The sequence below is a fragment of the Prionailurus bengalensis genome, chromosome B4, assembly GCF_016509475.1.
Source record: "Prionailurus bengalensis isolate Pbe53 chromosome B4, Fcat_Pben_1.1_paternal_pri, whole genome shotgun sequence".
Lineage (NCBI taxonomy): Eukaryota > Metazoa > Chordata > Mammalia > Carnivora > Felidae > Prionailurus > Prionailurus bengalensis.
The window spans coordinates 42431202-42452315 of NC_057358.1; the positions used below are offsets into that span (position 1 = coordinate 42431202).

The window sequence follows — 21114 nt, forward strand, 5'->3', positions numbered from 1 at the left end:
GGGGGAGACACAGAATCTGAAGCAGGTGCCAGGCTCCGAGCTATCAGCACAGAGCCCGAGGCGGGGCCTGAACTCACGACCCGTGAGATCATGACCTGAGCCAGTTGGACACTCAACCGACTGAGCCACCCACGTGCCCCAGCCCTCTTCTTTATTATATCAGGTTTGGTCTGTGTGACCAATGGAATTATGGTGTTTGGCCTTTGAAGCTAGATCACAAAAGACATTGCTGCTCTCAGTTGCTCTCTTGGATTACTTGCTCTGGTGGAAGCCAGCCAACATATTGTGAGGACACTCAAATAACCCCAAGGAGAGATCCCTGTGGTGAGGCACTGAGGCTTTCTACCAATAGCCAATATGAAATTGCCATGTGAGTGAACTTTCTGGGAAGCAAATCCTTCAGCTCTTGCCAGGGATTCCAATGACTGCAGTCCCAGTCACCATCTTGGCCAAAAGGGCTTTTAAGCGGCATTTTGGTGAAAGAAATTCATAGTTTTCAAAAGTTACTTCCTTATGAGTCTTCTAACAGACAAAATAGTACAGCCTCTGGCCCAAGGAGTGTTTGCAAAAAGAAATATGAAGAAAGGAAAGAATGAGGAACAAATTAAAGAGAAAAGGAAGGAAGAGTTCATCTTATCATTAGTGAAGAAGAGGAAACCAGAAGAGGGATGATTGAAGGCAGAAGGGTATCTGAATATTTCCACGAACCTCTGTGACAAAGATTATACATAAGCGTAAGAGGAAATTATCATTTTATGATAGGTCTTAACTTCAAAGGTGTCAGTGAATAAAGTTCCACTCAGAGATAAATCTTCTTCATCTCACATATTGAGTTTCTCTTAGTATCACAGAAAACATCATTCCAGCCCCATCCTCTGTTTTCCCAGAAAACTATTGAAGCACATTCTTCTGCAGAAAAATTGGGCTCATTCTGGTGCCATAATCTAAAGAGAAATGAAAAGGCAAAAGTCTTCTTCAATGAATGCATTGCGATTGATTAGAAAGTATGTAGGGTCAAGGTTGAACAATGAGGTTCAGAATGACAGAACATCCCAATGATTGCTCTCCTCTTCTCATATTGCCCTCCTCAAAAACCTCAAGTGTGGATACATATCTTTACTCTTTTCCTCTGTCACTCCCCTGGCAACATTTGTATGCAATAGAGTGTCCTTGGACCTTCCCCCCCCCCCGCCCCAGATTCTGATCTTCACTTTTCTCATCTATTCAGAGCCCTTATCCCAACCTAAGTTATTAAAAATTTCCTCTCTTAGTGGCCTGTAATAAAGGGGCTGCCTTAACATTTGTGTACTCTTAAAGTTTGTGTACTCTTATCACGTTCCTAAGTTAGTTTCTCTATTCTCATGGATCAACACTAAACAAGTGTCAGGGAGAAGTTACCCTGCTTCCAAGGACTCCTGTGGTAGGAGGTGAGGGTGTGGGTAGGACCTTATTTTTGGAATGAAGAAACTGGATTTTATTGCTGGCTTACTTTGATCTTAGAGAAGTAACTTACTCTCCCAGGTATTAGATTCTTCATCTATTAAAAATAGGAACCAAGGGGCACCTGGGTGGCGCAGTCGGTTAAGCGTCCGACTTCAGCCAGGTCACGATCTCGCGGTCCGTGAGTTCGAGCCCCGCATCGGGCTCTGGGCTGATGGCTCGGAGCCTGGAGCCTGTTTCCGATTCTGTGTCTCCCTCTCTCTCTGCCCCTCCCCCGTTCATGCTCTGTCTCTCTCTGTCCCAAAAATAAATAAAAAACGTTGAAAAAAAAATTAAAAAAAAAATAGGAATCAAGGGCAACTTGGTGACTCAGTCAGTTGAGCGTTCAACTTTGGCTTAGGTCAAGATCTCATGGTTTGTGGGATTGAGCCCACATCGGGCTCTAAGCTGGCAGCACAGAGCCTGCTTGGGATTCTCACTCTCTCCTGTCTGTCTCTGACCCTCCCCTGTTTGTTCTTTCTCTCTCTCTCTCAAAATAAATAAATAAACTTCAAAATTAAAAAAAAAAAATAGGAATCACAATAAGGTCTCCAAATGGATCACGAGATTGTGTGAAAATCAAATGAGACAATGTACAATTAAATGGATTTTTAAGCCACAAATAAACAGTATTATTATATTATTATCCCATCAGAACTGAACATAGTTCTTCCCTGGATATTTTAAATCGTATTAACTGGAGAAAAATTTGATTGAAGTGTCTACATGTGTTTAGAGGCAGTAAAATGTAATGGCTGAGAGTGTCACCATCTTTGGAGTTAGGTCGACATGAAGTTGAGACCCGGTTTTTCATCTTACTAGTTTATCGACATTGAGCAAGTTATTCAATTTTTTAACCCATAAGATGAGTTCTAAAAAATAAGCTTTCATGAAGCTTAAGTGATATAAAACATGTAATTAGTAAGAGCTTACTGTTAGAATCTGTTATCATTGTTACAATTGTAAATATTAGCACTAGTGATCGCTACGAACAGAATTCCCCTAACTTTTCTACCTAAACAAGGCCCTATGGGTCATTCATCTGATTCGGCACTCACCTGACATTTTCCTTGTAAGGTGTCTGATCAATCCATTGCCAATTGTTATTCCCTTGTGTATCTGAGAGTCCCAGAAAATAAGACAATGATTCATTCAGTTGCTGGACAAGGAAATTCTGCATGAAGAAAAGAAGGAGTCATAGGCTGCAATTTCCTATAACTCTAAAGCGAAAAGAAAATGTGAGGCATGATGAACAGTCACACGACAGCACGCTGGCCAAGAAAACAAGCCAAAACACCAACAAGATCACAGGAGGGGACGACTCCTAACCCACCCATCTCAGGCAGAATTTATTCTTTTTTTTTTTAACCAAGAGACGGAATTCCTTTAAAATTACATGTCAGGTTTTGTACTTTTTTTAAATTTTATAAGTTCAGAGGTGTTTCATCTCATTTCTGATTGTTTACCAGTGAAATCGCATTTGGGTTATCAAATTTTACATTTCCCTATTCTCCTAAGAAGTACTTCTCAGGGGCGCCTGGGTGGCGCAGTCGGTTAAGCGTCTGACTTCAGCCAGGTCACGATCTCGCGGTCCCTGAGTTCGAGCCCCGCGTCAGGCTCTGGGCTGACAGCTCAGAGCCTGGAGCCTGTTTCCGATTCTGTGTCTCCCTCTCTCTCTGCCCCTCCCCCGTTCATGCTCTGTCTCTCTCTGTCCCAAAAATAAATAAACGTTGAAAAAAAAAAAAAAAAAAAAGAAGTACTTCTCTAGGAAGTGGGAAATTATCTGTAAAAGTTAAACATAAAGGAGTGCTGACTGGGTTTTAACAGTCGTGATTTTAACAGAGAGTGCACGCGAGTGGAAGAGGGGCAAAAAGAGGAAGAGCGAGAATCCCCAGCAGGTTTCTCTTGGGATTATCTCTCTCTCTCTGCCCCTCACCTGCTGGCTCTGACTCTCTCCCTCTCAAAATAAACAAATAAACTTTAACAAATAATAAAAGGGGCTCCTGGGTGGCTCAGTCAGTTAAGCGTCCGACTTCAGTTCAGGTCATGATCTCGCGGTCGTGAGTTCAAGCCCCGCATCGGGCTCTGGGCTGATGGCTCGGAGCCTGGAGCCTGCTTCCGATTCTGTGTCTCCCTCTCTCTGGTCCTCCCCCATTCATGCTCTGTCTCTGTCTCAAAAATAAACAAAACGTTAAAAAAAATTTTTTTAAATAAAAATAATAAAATAAAATGGCATCCTTTTGCAAAGAGCTAGGATTGTTAACTAACTGTTATAAAATAGGCTGGCTCTCGTTGCCCAAGACTGGTTTTCCTTGGATTTTTGCTAAAACAACCTTAGCGGTTTCCTCCATTGAAAACAACTCACGATTGCAAATGCCACTATCTCGCAGATATTCGAACTTTTCGTTTCAGCTTAGCCATATGTGGTATGAATGTATTAATCTTAGCAGGAGAATGTTTTCTATGCCTCTATTCCAGTGAATAGACCAAGTACCAGATAAAAGGAGTAATTTTTATTTTATTTTTTTATTATTTTTTTTTAATTTTTTTTTTCAACGTTTATTTATTTTGGGGACAGAGAGAGACAGAGCATGAACGGGGGAGGGGCAGAGAGAGAGGGAGACACAGAATCGGAAACAGGCTCCAGGCTCTGAGCCATCAGCCCAGAGCCTGACGCGGGGCTCGAACTCAGGGACCGCGAGATCGTGACCTGGCTGAAGTCGGACGCTCAACCGACTGTGCCACCCAGGCGCCCCAAAAGGAGTAATTTTTAAAGTATTAATTCTAAAGACTTCTAAAAAGACAAAAAAAAAAACCCATAATGGCCTAAATCACTTATCCAGAAGGTATACATATTGTACTTTAATTCCATATCACTTTATTATTGAAAGCAAACACCTCTTACTTGAACTTACTTTATCACAACATCCAATGTATGCAAGTCCGTGCTCTGTCAAAATTAGTATCTAATGAAGACACGGTTTCATTTACTGAGAGCCAAACTGAATGTGATGCTTTCAAATGAACTCAATACTTTTATTTATTTATTTATTTATTTATTTTTTACTGTTTATTTATTTTTGAGAGAGAGAGACAGAACATGAGCAGGGGAGGGGCAGAGAGAGAGGGAAACAGAATCCGAGGCAGGCTCCTGGCTCCAAGCTGTCAGCACAGAGCCCGATGCGGGGCTCGAACTCATGAATCGTGAGATCATGACCTGAGCTCTTCTTGGCCACTTAGCTGACTGAGTCACCCAGGTACCCCTGAACTCAATACTTTTCGAAGCGTAATTTATGTGTTCTTGAAGTTTCTAAATAGTATAATAGCAATTTGAGATGAATAAATAATACCTTTTTCAGAGAGTGAGGAAGGAACAAAGAGAAAATAAGAAAAAGAAAGCAATTTGAATGCAATTTCTCTTTTCTTTAAGGGCTCTGAATTTTGCTATACATACAAAGAAATATTCCAATTCTGTGTCTCCCTCTCTCTCTGCCCCTCCCCCATTCATGCTCTGTCTCTGTCTCAAAAATAAATAAAATGTTAAAAAAAATTTTTTTAAATAAAAAATAATAAAATAAAATGGCATCCTTTTGCAAAGAGCTAGGATTGTTAACTAACTGTTATAAAATAGGCTGGCTCTCGTTGCCCAAGACTGGTTTTCCTTGGATTTTTGTTTTGTGTGCAAAAATATGCTATGGAACTCTATAGAAAACAGGGTGCTTTATAATAGATTCTGAGAAATAGTCAAATAAATTTGGCAATATTTTCTCCTGAGCTTTATTAAATACTGAGAATGCTGCTTGCCATATTCTATGTGGACATTTACTTTTGTTTCACTATAATATAAATGAACATTGTCAAAACAGACATTCCTCAAATATCGATGATGATTTTGAGATGTTTATATCTAATAGCCAATGCCTTACAATTAACATGCATGCATATTTAAAGTAAAAGTTAGATTGAGTCTTACTACATTGAAATTTTTCATTTTGTCAGCTGAGAACTGTATATATGTTGTTTTAGAGATGATTCGCCCTTAAAAATATTGACCTTCCAGATGATTGCCATTTCACCAAACAAATCAAAATGCTTGTTGATTGTATGATTAAATGTTGACACTCCTTTGAGAATCTGAGTATGGGGAAAAACAGAATTTTGAAACATAAATTGTTAATTATTTGCTTGGGAAAGTCCTAATACAGAGAATTATGTGGAACCAGATTTCATTACACATGTTCCATTCATTCATTCATTCATTCAGCAGAAAGAAAATGGAAGGACCATACGGATTTCATCATTCTATTGTGAATGCTGAAAATAAAGAAAGATTGATATTTTTCTATGTAAAATAAATAAATATTTACTTTACAAAATGAAAAACGTCTTTTGAAAAATGTACCTGCTCCACTGACATTAGCAAGATGGTGGAATAGGAAACCCCAGGTCTTCATTCCCCCAGGTAGACACCAAAGTTAACAATATACAGACCAACTTGCCTTTATGAGAACTCAAGAAACCAGTCAAGACATTGCAGGGCCCAAGACAAGTGCGAAGCCAAGCAGAGCTGCATCAAAGTGGGTATGAAAGTTTGTTGAATTTACCCACCACTTCATGAGCAGACTACAAAGCCATCAGGAGAAAACGGCCAGCCCGCAGCTTCTCTCATGGGAAGGAAATACGCCCAATGCTCTGGCTTTTCAAGGGGGGTGCTGGAGGGACTAGTTTTTGCCTTGCTTGAGTGGGAGTACTGGGACTGACTTCCTGCCTTGGCTCCCACCGCTATGTGTGTTGCAACTAGTCCCTGCCACAACATAGGGAAATGCAGCTGGCCCTCACAGCAAAGTTTGTGCATACAACCAGCTCCAGTCACTACCGCTGCTCGCCCTAATCCCCACTGGACTTGAAACTACCACTGAGACACCATGAGTCCTTGTACCCTCTGTGGACCTCCCATAGTGCTCTCTAAGGACCACAGAGCTGTCTGCTGTGTACCCTAGTGATCTGGGCCAAAGAAACTTCCTTACCCCCAGACCCTGTGCTTTCACAAGCCCCCATCCTTGATGCCCTGCCCCACTAGACCTAGGTCACATCACACTCCAGTGTGTCTCTACCCAGAGGTGAAAGTCTTCCCTTAGGTAAATCAACCCATAAAGTCTGGATAAGAGATTTTTGCTTATTTAAATGTGGAGACACCTAGGCAAAGTACAGGAATCACAAATGTGTGGAAAAAGTTTCCACCAAAGGGATAGAGTAAGCCTCTAGTATAGTTCCAGGGAAGTGGAGATCAGGAATTACCTAACAAAGAATTCAAAATAATTGTTCTTAAGATGTTCGGAAAGCCCTAAAAGAAAAGAGAAATTGCATTCACATTGCTTTCTTTCTCTTATTTTCTTTATTTTCCTTCCTCACCCTCTAAAAAAGATATTACTCATCTAAAATTGCTATTACACCACTTAGAAACTTTAGGAACACATCTACACTAAAAAAAAGAAAGATCACTAAAAAAAAAAACAACAACAACAACAACCTAACTTTACACCTCAAATACTTAGAAAAAGAGAAAAAAAAACTAAGCTCGTTTGAGCTTAGAAGGAAGGAAATAATGAAGATCAAAGCAGAAATAAATGAAATAGAGACCATAAAAGACAAATGAAATCAAGAGCTGGGTTTTTTTTTTTTTTTAAGATAAAATGGACAAACCTTTGGATAGACTAAAAAAAGTGAGAGGATTCAAATAAATAAAATCAAGAATGAAAGAGGGGACATTACAATTGATACCACAGAAATACAAAGGATCATGAGAATACTATGAATTATTATATGCCAAAAATTAGATTATCTACAATAAACAAAAAGATTCCTAAAAATATATAACCTACAAAGACTGAATCATGAAAAAATAGAAAATCTTAAAATACCAATAATGAGTAAGGAGACTGAAAAATAATTAAAAACCTCAGAATACAGAAAAGCCCAGGACCAGATAGTTTTACTGGTGAATTTTAACAGACCTTGACAGAAGAATGAATACCAACCCTTCTTGAACCTTTCCAAAAAATTGAAGAGAAGGAAATACTCCAAAATTCATTTTATGAGGTCAGCATTATCCTGATACAAAGCCAGACAAGGACTCCACAAGAAAAGAAAATAACAGGCCAATGTCCCTAATGAATATAGATACAAAAATTCTCAACAAAATACTAGCAAACCAAATACAACAGCACTTTAAAAGGATGGGCACCTGGGTGGCTCAGTCAGTTCAGTGTCTGACTCTTGATTTCAGCTCAGGTCATGATCCTAGGATCATGAGATCAAGCTTTGTGTCAGGCTCCACACTGACCATGGAGCCTGCTTAAGACTCTCTCTCTCTCTCTCTCTCTCTCTCTCTCTCTCTCTCCCTCTGCCCCTCCCCCACTCACTGTAAATAAATAAATACATAAGTATATAAATACATATACATAAATACATACATACATACATACATAAAAGGATTAGACACCATGATTGAGTGGGCTCTATCTCTGGAATGCAAGGATGGTTCAACATATTCAAATGAATAAATGTGACACACCATATTAATAGAATGAAAGATAAAAATTATATGATCATCTCACTAGATGCCAAGAATCATTTTACAAAATTCAACATCCTGCCATAAAACAAACAAACAAAAACAAAAAACAAACAAACAAAACTCATAACAAATTGGATATAGAAAGTATGTTCCTCAATATAATAAAGGCCATATATACAACAAGCCCACAACTAACATCATAGTCCGTGGTGGAAGGTTGAGACTTTTTATCTAAGATCAGGAAGAAAACAAGGATGCCCACTCTCACCCCTTCTATTCAACATAGTGCTGGGAGTCCTAGCCAGAGTTAATTATGAAGAAAGAAAGAAAGAAAGAAAGAAAGAAAGAAAGAAAGAAAGAAAGGGAAAGAAAGGAAGAAAGAAAAGAAAAGAGAGAGAGAAAGAAGAAAGGAAGGAAGGAAGGGAGGGAGGGAGGAAGAAAGGAAAGGGAAATAAAAGACATCCAAATTATAAAGGAAGAAGTGAAATTCTGTTTGCAGATGATATAATCTTATATATAGAAAATCTTACAATTCCACCAAGAAATTATTAGAATTAATAAACAAATTCAGTAAGTTGTAGAATACAAAAATCAGTTGTGTTTTTAACAATGAACTACCTGGAAAGGAAATTAAAAAGCAATCCCATTACAATGGCATAATAAATACTCTACATAATACTAATAATAAAATACTTAAGAATAAATTTATCCAAGGAGATTAAAAATCTGTACACTGAAAAGTATAATACATTGATGAAAGAAATTGGGAAAGACACAAATAAATGGAAACATATCCCATGTTCATGGATTGGAAGACCTAATATTGTTAATATGCCCAGATTATCCAAAGCCATCTGTAGATTTAATGTAATTAATCTCTACCTATTAAATACCTATAGCATTTTTCACAGAAACAGAAAAAACAATCCTAAAATTGATATAGAACCATAAAACACCCCAAATACTTTAAAGAAATCTTGAGAAAGAATAAAGGTGGAATCATCACACATCCTAATTTTGAACTATATTACAAATCTATAGTAATCACAACATTATCGTATTGGCATAAAAACAGGAACATAGACCAGTGGAACAGAATAGAGAGTCCAAAAATAAACCTATGCACATACAATAAACTAATATATGACAAGGGAGCCAAAAATACTCAAAAGATAGTCTCAATAAATGGTATTGGAAAAACTGAATAATCACTTGCAAAAGAATAAAATTGGACCATTATGTTATTCCACTTACAAAAATCAACTCAAAATGGACTGAAAACATATGCAAGACCTGAAACAAACTTCTAGAAAAAGAAAGGTAGAGGAAAACCTCCTTGACATTGGTCTTGACAATGAATTTTTGGATATGACACCAGAAGCATAGACAAAATTGAAGTGGGACTACATCAAATTTAGAAGTTCTGCACAGAAAAAAAAAAAAAAAAAAAAAAAAACAATCAACAAAATGAAAAGGCAACCTATGGAATGGGAAAAAATTTTGGCAAACCAGCTACAGATAAGGTTAATATCCAAACTATATAAAGAACTTACACAACTCAACAACAAAATTAAATTAAATAATTTAAATCCAATTAAAAATGGGCAAAGGGCCTGAATAGACATTTTTTTCTTTTCTAATTTTTTTCTTAATGTTCACTTATTTTTGAGAGAGAGAGAGACAGGCAGACAGAGCATGAGCAGGGGAGGGCAGAGAGACACAGAATCTGAAGCAGGCTCCAGGCTCTGAGCCGTTTGCACAGAGCCTGATGCGGGTCTCAAACTCACAAACCATGAGATCATGACCTGAGCCAAGTCGGAGGCTTAACCGACTGAGCCACCCCAGCGCCCCAAATAGATATTTTTTTCAAAGAAGACATACAACTGGCCACTAGGTATGGAAAGATGTTCAATATCACTAATTGTTAAGAAAATGTAAATCAAAACCACAAGGAGATATCACCTTATAGCTGTTAGGATGACTAATCTCAAAAGATACGAAAGAAAATAAATGTTAATATCGAAAGATAATAAATGCCATCAAGAATGTGGAGAAAAGGGCACTTATGTGCCCTGTTGATGAGAATGTAAACTGGCACAGCCAATAGGGAAAGCAATACGGGAGTTCCTCAAAAGATTGAAAATAAAACTTCCATATGATCCGGCAATCCCTCCTCTGGGGATTTCCAGAGGAAATGAAACCACTATTTTCAAAACATAGCTGCAACCCCATCTTTATTGCGGTGTTAATTACCAAACCCGGACATGAAAACAACCTAAGAGTCTATAAATGGGTGAATGAATAAAGAAAGTGTGGGAAATATACAGCGTAACATGACTCAGCCATAAAAATGAAGGAGATACTGCCCTTTGTGACAACACGGATGGATGTTAAGGGCACTAAGCTAAGCGAAATAAGTGAGGGAGACACAAGTGCAGTACGATCTTACTCACGCGTGAATTCTAAAAAAAGCCAAACTTACAGAATGAATAAATCACAGGGATAAAAGGCTCAGCATAAGAAATATAGTCACAGGTATCGCAACACTATTGTCGGGTGAAAGACGGTAGCTACCCTTGTGCCGACATAGCGTGACATATAAACTTGTCAAATCACTATGTTTGTTGACACCTGAAACCAATGTGACAGTGTGTGTCAACTCTACTCAAAGAAAAAGTAAATTAATCAAATTACATTTATTTCATTTCAATTAAAAAGCCACGTATAGAAATAGACTATAACAGTCTACGGCCATACCACCCTGAACGCGCCCGATCTCGTCTGATCTCGGAAGCTAAGCAGGGTCGGGCCTGGTTAGTACTTGGATGGGAGAAATAGACCATGACCGTGGTTCAGGTGCTGGAGTGCGGGGGAAATGGGAAGATGGTAATCATAAAGTTCCAGCTTCTAGTTACAAGATGAATCCAAGTTCTGGAACTGTAATGTTCAGCACGGTGACTATAGTTAACAATACTGTGCTGGATCCTGCAAAGCTGAGAAGAGAATAGGACTGAAATATTCCAACCGCAAAAACAAATGGTAATTACGTAAATTGATGGATGTGTTAACTAACCTTTTGAGGGAATCATTGTGCAACACATACATACATCGTCCTCACATTGCACACCTTAAGCTCATACAATTTTATATGACAATTATATCTCTTTAAAGCTGGAAAACGGCCGTTGGAACTAATACACAAATTCAGGAAAGTTGGAGGATGCAGACTATACATGCAAAAACCAGTTGCGTGTCTATGCAATAACAATAAGCAATATAAAAAGCAAATCAAGAAAGCCACCTCACTTACGGTAGCATCGAAAGAACAAAATACTCAGGAATAAACTTAGCAAAGAAAGTGGAAATCTTATAATTTGAAAATTACACAACATTTTTAAAGAAATCAAAGGAGACACAATTTTTTTTTAATTCCAAGTTTTTATTTAAATTCTGATTAGTCGATCCATATGGTAAAACTGGTTTCAGGTGTAGAATTTAGTGATTCATCACTGACATACAACGCTCAGTACTCATCACAAGCGCCCTCCCTAATACCCACCACCCGTTTAACCTATTTCCCACCCTCCTCCCTCCACCAACCCTCAGTTTGTTCTCTAGAGTTAAAAGTCTCTCATGGTTTGCTTCCCTCTATCCTTTTCTTTCTCTTCCCCAATGTTCATTTGTTTTGCTTTTTTTAAAGTCCACATATGAGTGAAATTTGTCTTTCTCTGATGGACTTATTTCACTTAGCATTATAATACTCTAGCTCCAACCATGTTGTTGCAAATGGCAAGATTTCATTCTTTTTTATGGCTGAATAATATTCCATGGTGTATGTATACATATGTATGTATGTATTGAGATACACACACACACACACACACACACACACACATACATATCTATACCACATCTTCTTTATCCATTCATCTATCTATGGACATTTGGGCTGTTTCTATATCTTGGTTATTGTAAATAATGCTGCAGTAAACATAGGGGTGCCTATATCCTTTCAAATGAGCATTTTCATATTCTTCACGTAAATATCCAATAGTGCAATTGCTGGATCATATGGTGATTCTATTTTTAATTTTTGAGGAACCTCCATACTGTTTTCCCCAGAGGCTGCATCAGTTTGCATTACCACCAACAGTGCACGAGGGTGCATGACAGAGTCTTACTATTGCTAACCATTAGAGAAGTGAAAATCAAAACCATAATGGAATATATAATCTCACACCCATTAGGACGGCCGCTATCAAAATAAAAAAGAGAAGAGGGGCACCTGGGTGGCTCAGTCAGTTAGGCGGCCAACTTCAGCTCAGCTCATGATCTCATGGTTGGTGAGTTCGAGCCCCCCATTGGGCTCTGTGCTGACAGCTCAAAACCCGGAGCCTGCTTTGGATTCTGTGTCTCCTTCTTGCTCTCTCTCTCTCTGCCCCTTTCCGACTTGTGCTCTGTCTATGTCTCTGTCTCTCAAAAATAAATCAACACTTAAAAAAAATTCTTTTTAATAAAAAAGAGAAGAAAATAGCAGGTGCTATCAAGAATGTGGAGAAATTGGGATCCTTGTGCATTCTTTGTGGGAGTATAAAATAGTACACACACAATGTAAAACAGTGCAGTTTCTTCAAATAAGTTAAAATTAGAATTACTATATGATCCAGAAATCCAGCTTCTGGGTATATATCCAAAGTTACCGAAAGCAAGACTCATGGAAACATTTGCACACCCATGTTCACTGCAGCATTAGTCACAATAGCCAAGAGGTAAAAGCATCCCAGATGTCCATCAACACTTGAATGGATAAATGATACGTGGTATATGCATAATGGAATATTAGCCTTAAAAAGGAAGAGAGTTCTGTTACTGCTACAACATGAATGAACTTTGAGGACATTATGTTACATGAAATAAGGCAGTCACAAAAAACCAAACACTGTGTGGTTCAACTTATACGAGGTGTCCAAAGGAGTCAAACTCATTGAAGTTCAATAGAAGGGGGGTTACCGGGGACTGGAGGTGGGGGGCAATGGAAGTTGCGGTTAAAAGGGTATAGAGTTTCACTTTTGCACGATGAAAAAGTTGTAGAGATAGATCTTTTTGCAACAATATGAATATGGGTAACACTACTGAACTCTACATTTAAAACCAGTTCAGATGGTAACATCGGTATTTTCTTCCACAATTAAAAACAGTTTAATGAAAAATAAACACAAGTACCTGCTCTGCTTCTGTGTTGATCACCACCAAGTGAGCACCCATTGCAACACAGTTCTGTTCACTCTTTGACCAAAAATTCTGCTCAGTAGAAATGAAGTAGCAGCTGGAACCAAATGACTTCCAAGCACATGGGCAACATGCCCAGACATTCTCTGTGTTGCATGAAACAGAAGAATGAGCACGAGACGGCACGAATAAGATTAAAGAGGTATGTTTCATACACATAAAATTCCAAGAATCTGCATTTCTTTTCTAGAGATGGGTTTCTTATTTCACGTATTTACTGTTTCCCTGAATTATATAGCTTGGAGCCATAGATCTGCTTTTAAATAAACATTGTTTAGCATTAAGCCCACAATATTTAAGCCCTAAAGTTTACCTGCATAATTGCTCTGGATTTCTTGCCAAAAAAAAAAAAGCTATTATCATTGTTTTTCCCTGTCTTTCAAATCCTTTATACATTAGAAACATCAAGGTCTCTCAGGATTTCAAATGACCCGCGCAGGTGAATAATTTGAGCAAATAGGTATACATACATATATAAGATACATATATATGTGTGTGTGTATATATATACATATATATAAATAAATAACAAGTCATTTAGATTTGTTGAGGTCTGAGTGTTTTTAAAGCTATTTTAATATATCTGGTCTTCTCGGGCTTAATTTTTTGATCCACATTGCTAAGATTCATCTGTGTTGCATATAGGTCTATTTTATTTATTTTGTATGTTATTACATCATTAAGGGATGACAAACAAAGTACAGGCTTTTTTATCTTTTATAATACTATAAGTTGGATGAAATAGGCCACGTCTCTATCATTTTAATATTAGCCACTTGTAGAAATCTATCTCAAGTATGTATTCTGTTCATTAGTTTTTTTAAAGTTTATTTATTTATTTTGAGAGACAGAGCGAGCAGGGGAGGGACAGAGAGAGAGAGAGGGAGAGAGAGATAATCCCAAGCAGGCTCCACACTGCCAGCACAGAACTCCACATGGGGCTCGAACCCATAAACTGTGGGATCACGACCGAAATCAAGAGTCAGATGCTTAACCAACTGAGCCACCCAGGCGCCCCTGTGTTCTGTTCATTATTAAAGACTGCATGGGGCGCCTGGGTGGCGCAGTCGGTTAAGCGTCGGACTTCACCCAGGTCACGATCTCGCGGTCCGTGAGTGCGAGCCCCGCGCCGGGCTCTGGGCTGATGGCTCGGAGCCTAGAGCCTGTTTCCGATTCTGTGTCTCCCTCTCTCTCTGCCCCTCCCCCGTTCATGCTCTGTCTCTCTCTGTCCCAAAAATAAAAAAATTTTTTAAAAAGTTGGAAAAAAAAAAAAAAAGACTGCTTTTCACAGCACTCCTCAAAGCATGTATTAACGTTATTATTTCAATTTAAAAAGTCTGATTTGGCTGACTGTTTTGATGGTCGGTACCGTCTTGGTCAACTAAATTATATACGGCAAACATTTTGCATATGATGAATGTGCTGAATCTCTAGCTCTGGGGTTGACAAGAATATTGATGAATAGAAGCACTTGTCAAAAAGGTACACTAACATTAATAATATTTTGTGTTCCCAATTGCTCTGAGAATAATGGACTGATCAAGTACTTTGACTAAAAAACAGTACCTATTAAGGTACCTATTAAAAAGCAGGCGTAATTAGAAGTCATTTGACAAGAGTTACTAAAACCTTTTCTAGTGTACTACCTTGAAATTGAGAAAGCAAATGACTACTAAGAAATAACAACCTTTTGCAAATTATCCCATTTATTATTCTTTACTCTCAACAACACTGAAGAATAATCTAATCAATGCTCAGTTAACACACCATTAAAATAATTTTTGATAACAGAAAACTGGATGATTTTTGGCAAATAACTTTTAAAAAGTTTAAAAACTGGTGATATGCTAACAAATCACCTTCTATTCCTACTTATTTATATAAGTAAGATTTATTGGTATGTGTCACTAAATTGAAAAATAGGAACAGAACTGATGTTGAATTTTATCTGATTCTAGTAATATTAGGATACAACTGATTGTTTTTTAAAATTTTTTTAATGTTTATTTATTTATGAGAGAGAGAGAGACGGATGGAGGGGCAGAGAGAGAGGGGAACAGAGGATTTAAAGCTGGCTCTGCACTGACAGCAGTGAGCCAGGTGCCGGGCTCGAACTCACAAACTGCTAGATCATGACCTGAGCTAAAGTCAGACATGCAACCAACTAAGCCATCCAGGCACCCGACTGATTGTATTTTTTTTTAAGTCGTTAGAAGATTTTTTTTGAACTCATTAAGAGATGAGTTGTGGTGCTTCGGGTAAGCTCGAGCCCCGCTCTGGGTGAGCCCATCTCTCTCTCTCTGTCTCTTTCTGCCCTTCATGAGATTCACTCTCTCTCCCTGCCCCTTGCTCAATTGCGCCCTCTCTCTAAAAAAAACAGAACAAAACACACACAGAGAGAGAGAGAGAGAGAGAGAGAGACAGATGAGCTGGGGTACCTGGGTGACTCAGTTGGTTAAGTATCTGACTCTTGATTTCAGCTCAGGTCATGATCCCTGGGTTGTGATATCAAGCCCCACCTCGGGGCTCACTTGCAATTCTCTCTCTCTTCCCCTGCCCCTCTCCCCAGCTCATGCTCTTTCTCCCTCTCTAAGCTAACTTAAAAAAGAGAGAGAGGTGAGTTTCTAATAGTTTTATTTTATTGGTAATAATTTGTCAAAATTTGTAATAAATGTGATGTGTTGAATATTGTATCCTCATAATGTGGATAAGTCAATGATACGTAACGATAAGTCAATCTGGAAGAAATTTTATAACATGTAAAGCCTAACGGCCCTCAGGAAATGAAAATATCAGACATATAGTACATATTTTAGAAAATCAAGGAAGTGTGATGTAAACAGTAGTTGAAGAGGGAAAAAGAATAATGTAAAACATCCAACTGTTAAAGAATACATACTTTTTTTTTTTTTTCAACGTTTTTATTTTATTTTTGGGACAGAGAGAGACAGAGCATGAACGGGGGAGGGGCAGAGAGAGAGGGAGACACAGAATCGGAAACAGGCTCCAGGCTCTGAGCCATCAGCCCAGAGCCCGACGCGGGGCTCGAACTCCCGGACCGCGAGATCGTGACCTGGCTGAAGTCGGACGCTTAACCGACTGCGCCACCCAGGCGCCCCTCATACTTTTTTTTTTTTAATGAATGATGGTAGTATTTCAACACCAGCAGAGAGATTTTGAAAGGAGTTGCAAGAGTTTTGTGTTTTAAATGTCAATACTTACAATATTTTATTTTTATTTTTATTAATGTTTATTTCTTTTTGAGAGAGACAGAGACAGAGTGTGAGCAGGAGAGGGGCAGAGAGAAAGGGAGACAGAATCTGGAGCAGGCTCCAGGCTCTGAGCTGTCAGCACAGAGCCTAACGCGGGGCTCGAACTCCCAAACCACGAGATCATGACTTGAGCCATAGTTGGACGCTCAACCCACTGAGCCACCCAGGCGCCCCAATACTTATATTTTAGAACTTAAACCCTTCATTTCTACAACTTGGTAAAAAAAAAAATTTTTAATGTCAAAATAAATTGTGTAAGAGGGTATGTAGTTTTTCAAAATCCTTGTTGGGACCTGAATTTGAAAACTACAGGTCTAGGTAGAGCTCAGCCCTACTGAAGAAACTTTATCCGGGCATCTGAACATCTCAACCCTCTGACTGGGACTCAGGGGGAAACAAATTGGAGAAGACACACTGAGACTATCAATTATTTCTTAACTGTAATTGAAATGAAAATTTTGTGTTTAGACTTTTGCTCTTCCTCTTCATTGTAATAAGAATTTGAAAAGATATTGTTAACATTGGGGCCCTTTTATTTGCTGATATGGTATTAAGTAAAATAATTTTATCATGTAAGCTTGAATCGTGTAACTTGAATTAGTTGTATTGATGAACTTAGTTGACCATAAATAATACCAGGTTGGGTATTTTTTTTTTAATTTTTTTTTTCAACGTTTATTTATTTTTGGGACAGAGAGAGACAGAGCATGGACGGGGGAGGGGCAGAGAGAGAGGGAGACACAGAATCAGAAGCAGGCTCCAGGCTCCGAGCCATCAGCCCAGAGCCCGAGGCGGGGCTCGAACTGCCGGACCGCGAGATCGTGACCTGGCTGAAGTCGGACGCTTAACCGACTGCGCCACCCAGGCGCCCCCAGGTTGGGTATTTTTAAGGAGTAAATTTGCAGTCTCTTCTGCAAATGTAGGGTTCATTTCATTAATATCCATCTCTGTCTCGTTCATCTCAGAACATTCTGAAGGCAAAGGGTAAAGCACCCATGGCTGCTTCCAAGAAGGCATTCTTTAAAACTCCAGTTGTTGGAGTGCCTACCTCCTGATAGAATTGTCTCCCTCCTCAGAAGGGCCAGCTCCACAATTGTTTGACAAAAGAACCCCAAGGTGACAAGAGAACCAGAAGTCAGGGAGAGTAAAGAAAATCCTCCCTAACCACCCCATGTACCATATTGTAGCCAAATAACATAAAAGGGAAAATTCCAACATCTCATAGAAATACAAAGAAACATCTGCCCTCTTTTTATCCCTCATAGGTTTCCGCATAGAAGCAGAGGATTGGATTATTTAGTTCTTGAAGTAGCAAGAGTCTGAAATCTACTTGAATTTTTTTTTTTTCTTGGAAAGAGTAAGGCCATAAAGACTACTACAAACATGTACTTTACCTTTTTTTGACTTTCTTCACTAGATATAGTGTGGGGCAAATTGTGATTCTGAATTCAACTGCCCCAGCTCTTCACATAGGAAGTTACCAGGACTATATTTTACAGTGAGGGCAATCTCATCCTGAGCCACGTTCCAGGATTCACACTGACCAGTAATAAAGCTGATGCTTGGCATGCAGATGGCTATTACTGAGAACTTTAGATAAAAAAGAAGATTTTATCCATTTGATAAGGATGCGGTTAATGTGAAATGAGAACTGTTATGAATAACTTCCAGTGTTAGCTTGAGCAAAGTACATGCTATGTGTTGGTAGCATTTATTGAGATCGAGCAGTCTGGAGGAAAAATTGTTTTGAGGATGAATCTACAGCCTGATATGAACATGTAAATTTAGAGATATCTTAAAGCAGAGACTTTATTTTTTCCAAAAAAAAAAAAAAGTGGAATAAACCAATGTTGAACTTGACCTTGACCTCTCTCTGAGAAAAGAGAAAGTCTGGTTAGGCATTGCAACACCTTACCTCTCATGCTTGTCCCTTCACTGAAGCAGGTTAAACCTGAGTGGCGTGTGTGTAGTTCAGACAGCCTTTGGCCAGTTTTGCCATATGTAAGATGATAAGTCACTGTGAAGGAAGGAGAAGGATTAGTATTCATCATTTGTTTTTATTATAGAGAGTCATGCTCTACATCTCTTGCCAAGCTGGCTTGCTTCCAACCGCCACCAATCTCTTCTCTCTAGGCAAGCTCATAAACACTACGCTGAATTACGACTTGTTTGTATTCATTAATTTTGTTTGTTTATATGCCTGCCCGTTTATTTTTTGGTTCTTTCCCCACTGGAATTTAAGTTCTATATTCTTGGGCAGAGATTTGATCTGTTTTCCACATCAATCGATCGCAAACACCTGGAGCAGTGATGGCCACAGAGTAATCAATAGATATTTTCTGACTCACTGGCTGTCTGTTTCTCCTTAATGTTAATAATCCTGAAGCAAGCTTGCAGGTTATTTTAATGTTTTCTAAAATTTCTAACCGTTGGTAGCTACAGATAAACGTATGGGGTAAATAACAACCAAGGGGAACTTTTAAACATTTAGACATTTTAAATGTCTCAGATAAACATTCACTTTTATGCTCAAGGGTGTGTGCCTTTAGCATAAGACCTATTCTCGCTCAGGTTCTGCCATGACTCTTCACTTACTTTTTCTTGCCCTTTCTACTACTGAAGCTCAATACAGTCAAGACTTTCTACCTTGGGTCCTGAATGTCTGCTTCCTTTAATGAAATAACTATTCTTAAACCTCCTTCTCTTTTGCACTTGACCATGAAAAGTAAAGCAGATTTTAACTTAGGTGATAACCGTGTTTTAACAAAGGCTGTGAGATTGGTTTGCATCTCAGAAGGAACTTCAAACGTGGCCCATTTGACATAGGTAGTCACTTTCACTCCCTCCCAGACTATTCAATATTATTTTTAATTACGTTATCAATGAAGAGAGGACCAAATTGTAGCTTAAAGAGCAAAAAGATCTTTGAAACTTCTCACAAAATGAGCTTGAAATATTTACTTGGAAGTAAATTGAACAAGGAAAACAAAACTTCATTCCCTTATATCTTCAAGATTGCATTTGAAAACTTTTTCGTCTCATACTGGGAAAGACTCCCATATGAAAATCAAAGAGCCTAATCTATACTACGATTACAAAAGTAATTATAGTTGAAGTCTCAAAATAGAGGGCTTTTTGCCCAGAGAACAGTGATCACTAGGGAACCTGGTAGTGGATGATGTGTCTTAAAGGATGTCTACAACCAACACACATTCATATGTGAGGCCATAGTGGGGAACGTGTTAATAAAACCAGGTAAAGTAGATCCGGAAGCAGAGTCAATTATCAAAAGATGGAAAAAGAGGAGGGAAGGAAGGAGGAGGAGGAGAAATCAAATATGGTATTCCAAGTAAGAGCTAACATATTAATGAAATTAAAAAACAAAAACAAAAACCATACCCTAGGAAATCTTTATAGAACACGATAGGAAAAGGAATCAAGGGAAGTGGCACCTGAGTGAAGAACTTACCCACACAGCTCACAATGAAACAAGCACTGAGGAGTGCTATGGAAATCACAGCAACAGACCAGAATCTTACTTGGGACCGCCATCCTGCTTTCTCTGTCAGACCAGCAAGACAAAAGCAGTTATCAAGAAGCCAGGAAGTGAAAATTTTTAGGAAGCTTAGAGCAATGAAGAAACCAGATGAAGAATCTCAGAGTAATTAAAAACCTAAAACAAGAGAGAGCTTAGAAACTCCCTCAGAATAGGGGTTCCTGGGTGGCTCAGTCGGTTGAGTGTTGGACTCTTGACTTTGGCTCAGGTCATGATTCCAGGGTCATGGGATTGAGCCCTGCATTGGGATTCTCTCTCTCTCTCTCTCTCTCTCTCCCCCTCACTCCCTCTCTCCCTCTTTCCCTCTCCCCCCACTCATGCTCTCTCTAAAAAATAAGGGCAGTGGGGCGAGGAGGACTCTTTCAGAATAAACAAGCAAGTAGTGGCTCTGTAGTCCTAAACAATCTGGGCAAAACTCACCCTCAGCCAACCATAATTCCCATTTCCTTATTCTTTCTTCTTAAAGATTATGCTAATCCATTGAGTCTCTGTCTTGCTGAAAACATCACTTTACCTCCCTCTTCCCATACCACTGTATTAATATTTGGTTTCTTACTTTTCGAAGTGCTTCTGGCTCTGAGGAATTATTCTTTCTTTCAACTTCCCATCACTCTTACTACAGTGGCCCAATCTTGGTCCCATCAATCTGTGGTCTACCCCTTGTTTCCAAATGGCCTTTATCATCTCCTCATATACTTCTGCCTTCCTCTCTGGACTGAGAAAAGGAATACTCACCTCTATCTTGAGGTTGCCCTTCTTGTACCATTATCTTCTGTATTCAGAAGATTCAGGAGGCTCTTTTTCACCACTTGCTCTGAAGATGTCACCGGAGCTCTGCTTCAGTCAAAGAGGTCAGAGCTCTGAGAAACTGCCAAACACTCTTATGAGGCTAAGGGACTTCTGGTAAAAACTGTATCTTGAAGAAGAAGTTGTGGTTTGGA

General features: G+C 38.8%; 1 protein-coding gene and 1 pseudogene across 1 annotated transcript; one reads left to right on the forward strand and one right to left on the reverse strand.

The window, feature by feature from the left end:
- Positions 1-735: 735 nt before the first annotated feature.
- LOC122472559 (C-type lectin domain family 6 member A-like) lies at positions 736-21114 on the reverse strand. The gene is made up of 6 exons (XM_043562235.1): positions 20909-21114; positions 20087-20179; positions 18533-18634; positions 13280-13431; positions 2538-2653; positions 736-944 (listed from the first exon to the last, which is right to left on the reverse strand). Exons 1-6 carry the CDS (start codon positions 20937-20939, stop codon positions 800-802), a joined length of 639 nt encoding a protein of 212 aa, XP_043418170.1. The 5' UTR covers positions 20940-21114; the 3' UTR covers positions 736-799.
- Positions 10800-10924, forward strand: LOC122474182 (annotated as a pseudogene).

Coding starts and splice junctions, on each gene's coding strand:
- LOC122472559 (XM_043562235.1), bottom strand. CDS start 20,939: ATGGTACAAGAAGGGCAACCTCAAGATAGAG. Junction 20,180..20,908: donor AGGGCAACCTCAAGATAGAG/GTGAGTATTCCT, acceptor CTGGTCTGACAG/AGAAAGCAGGATGGCGGTCC. Junction 945..2,537: donor CCTTACAAGGAAAATGTCAG/GTGAGTGCCGAA, acceptor ATTTCTCTTTAG/ATTATGGCACCAGAATGAGC.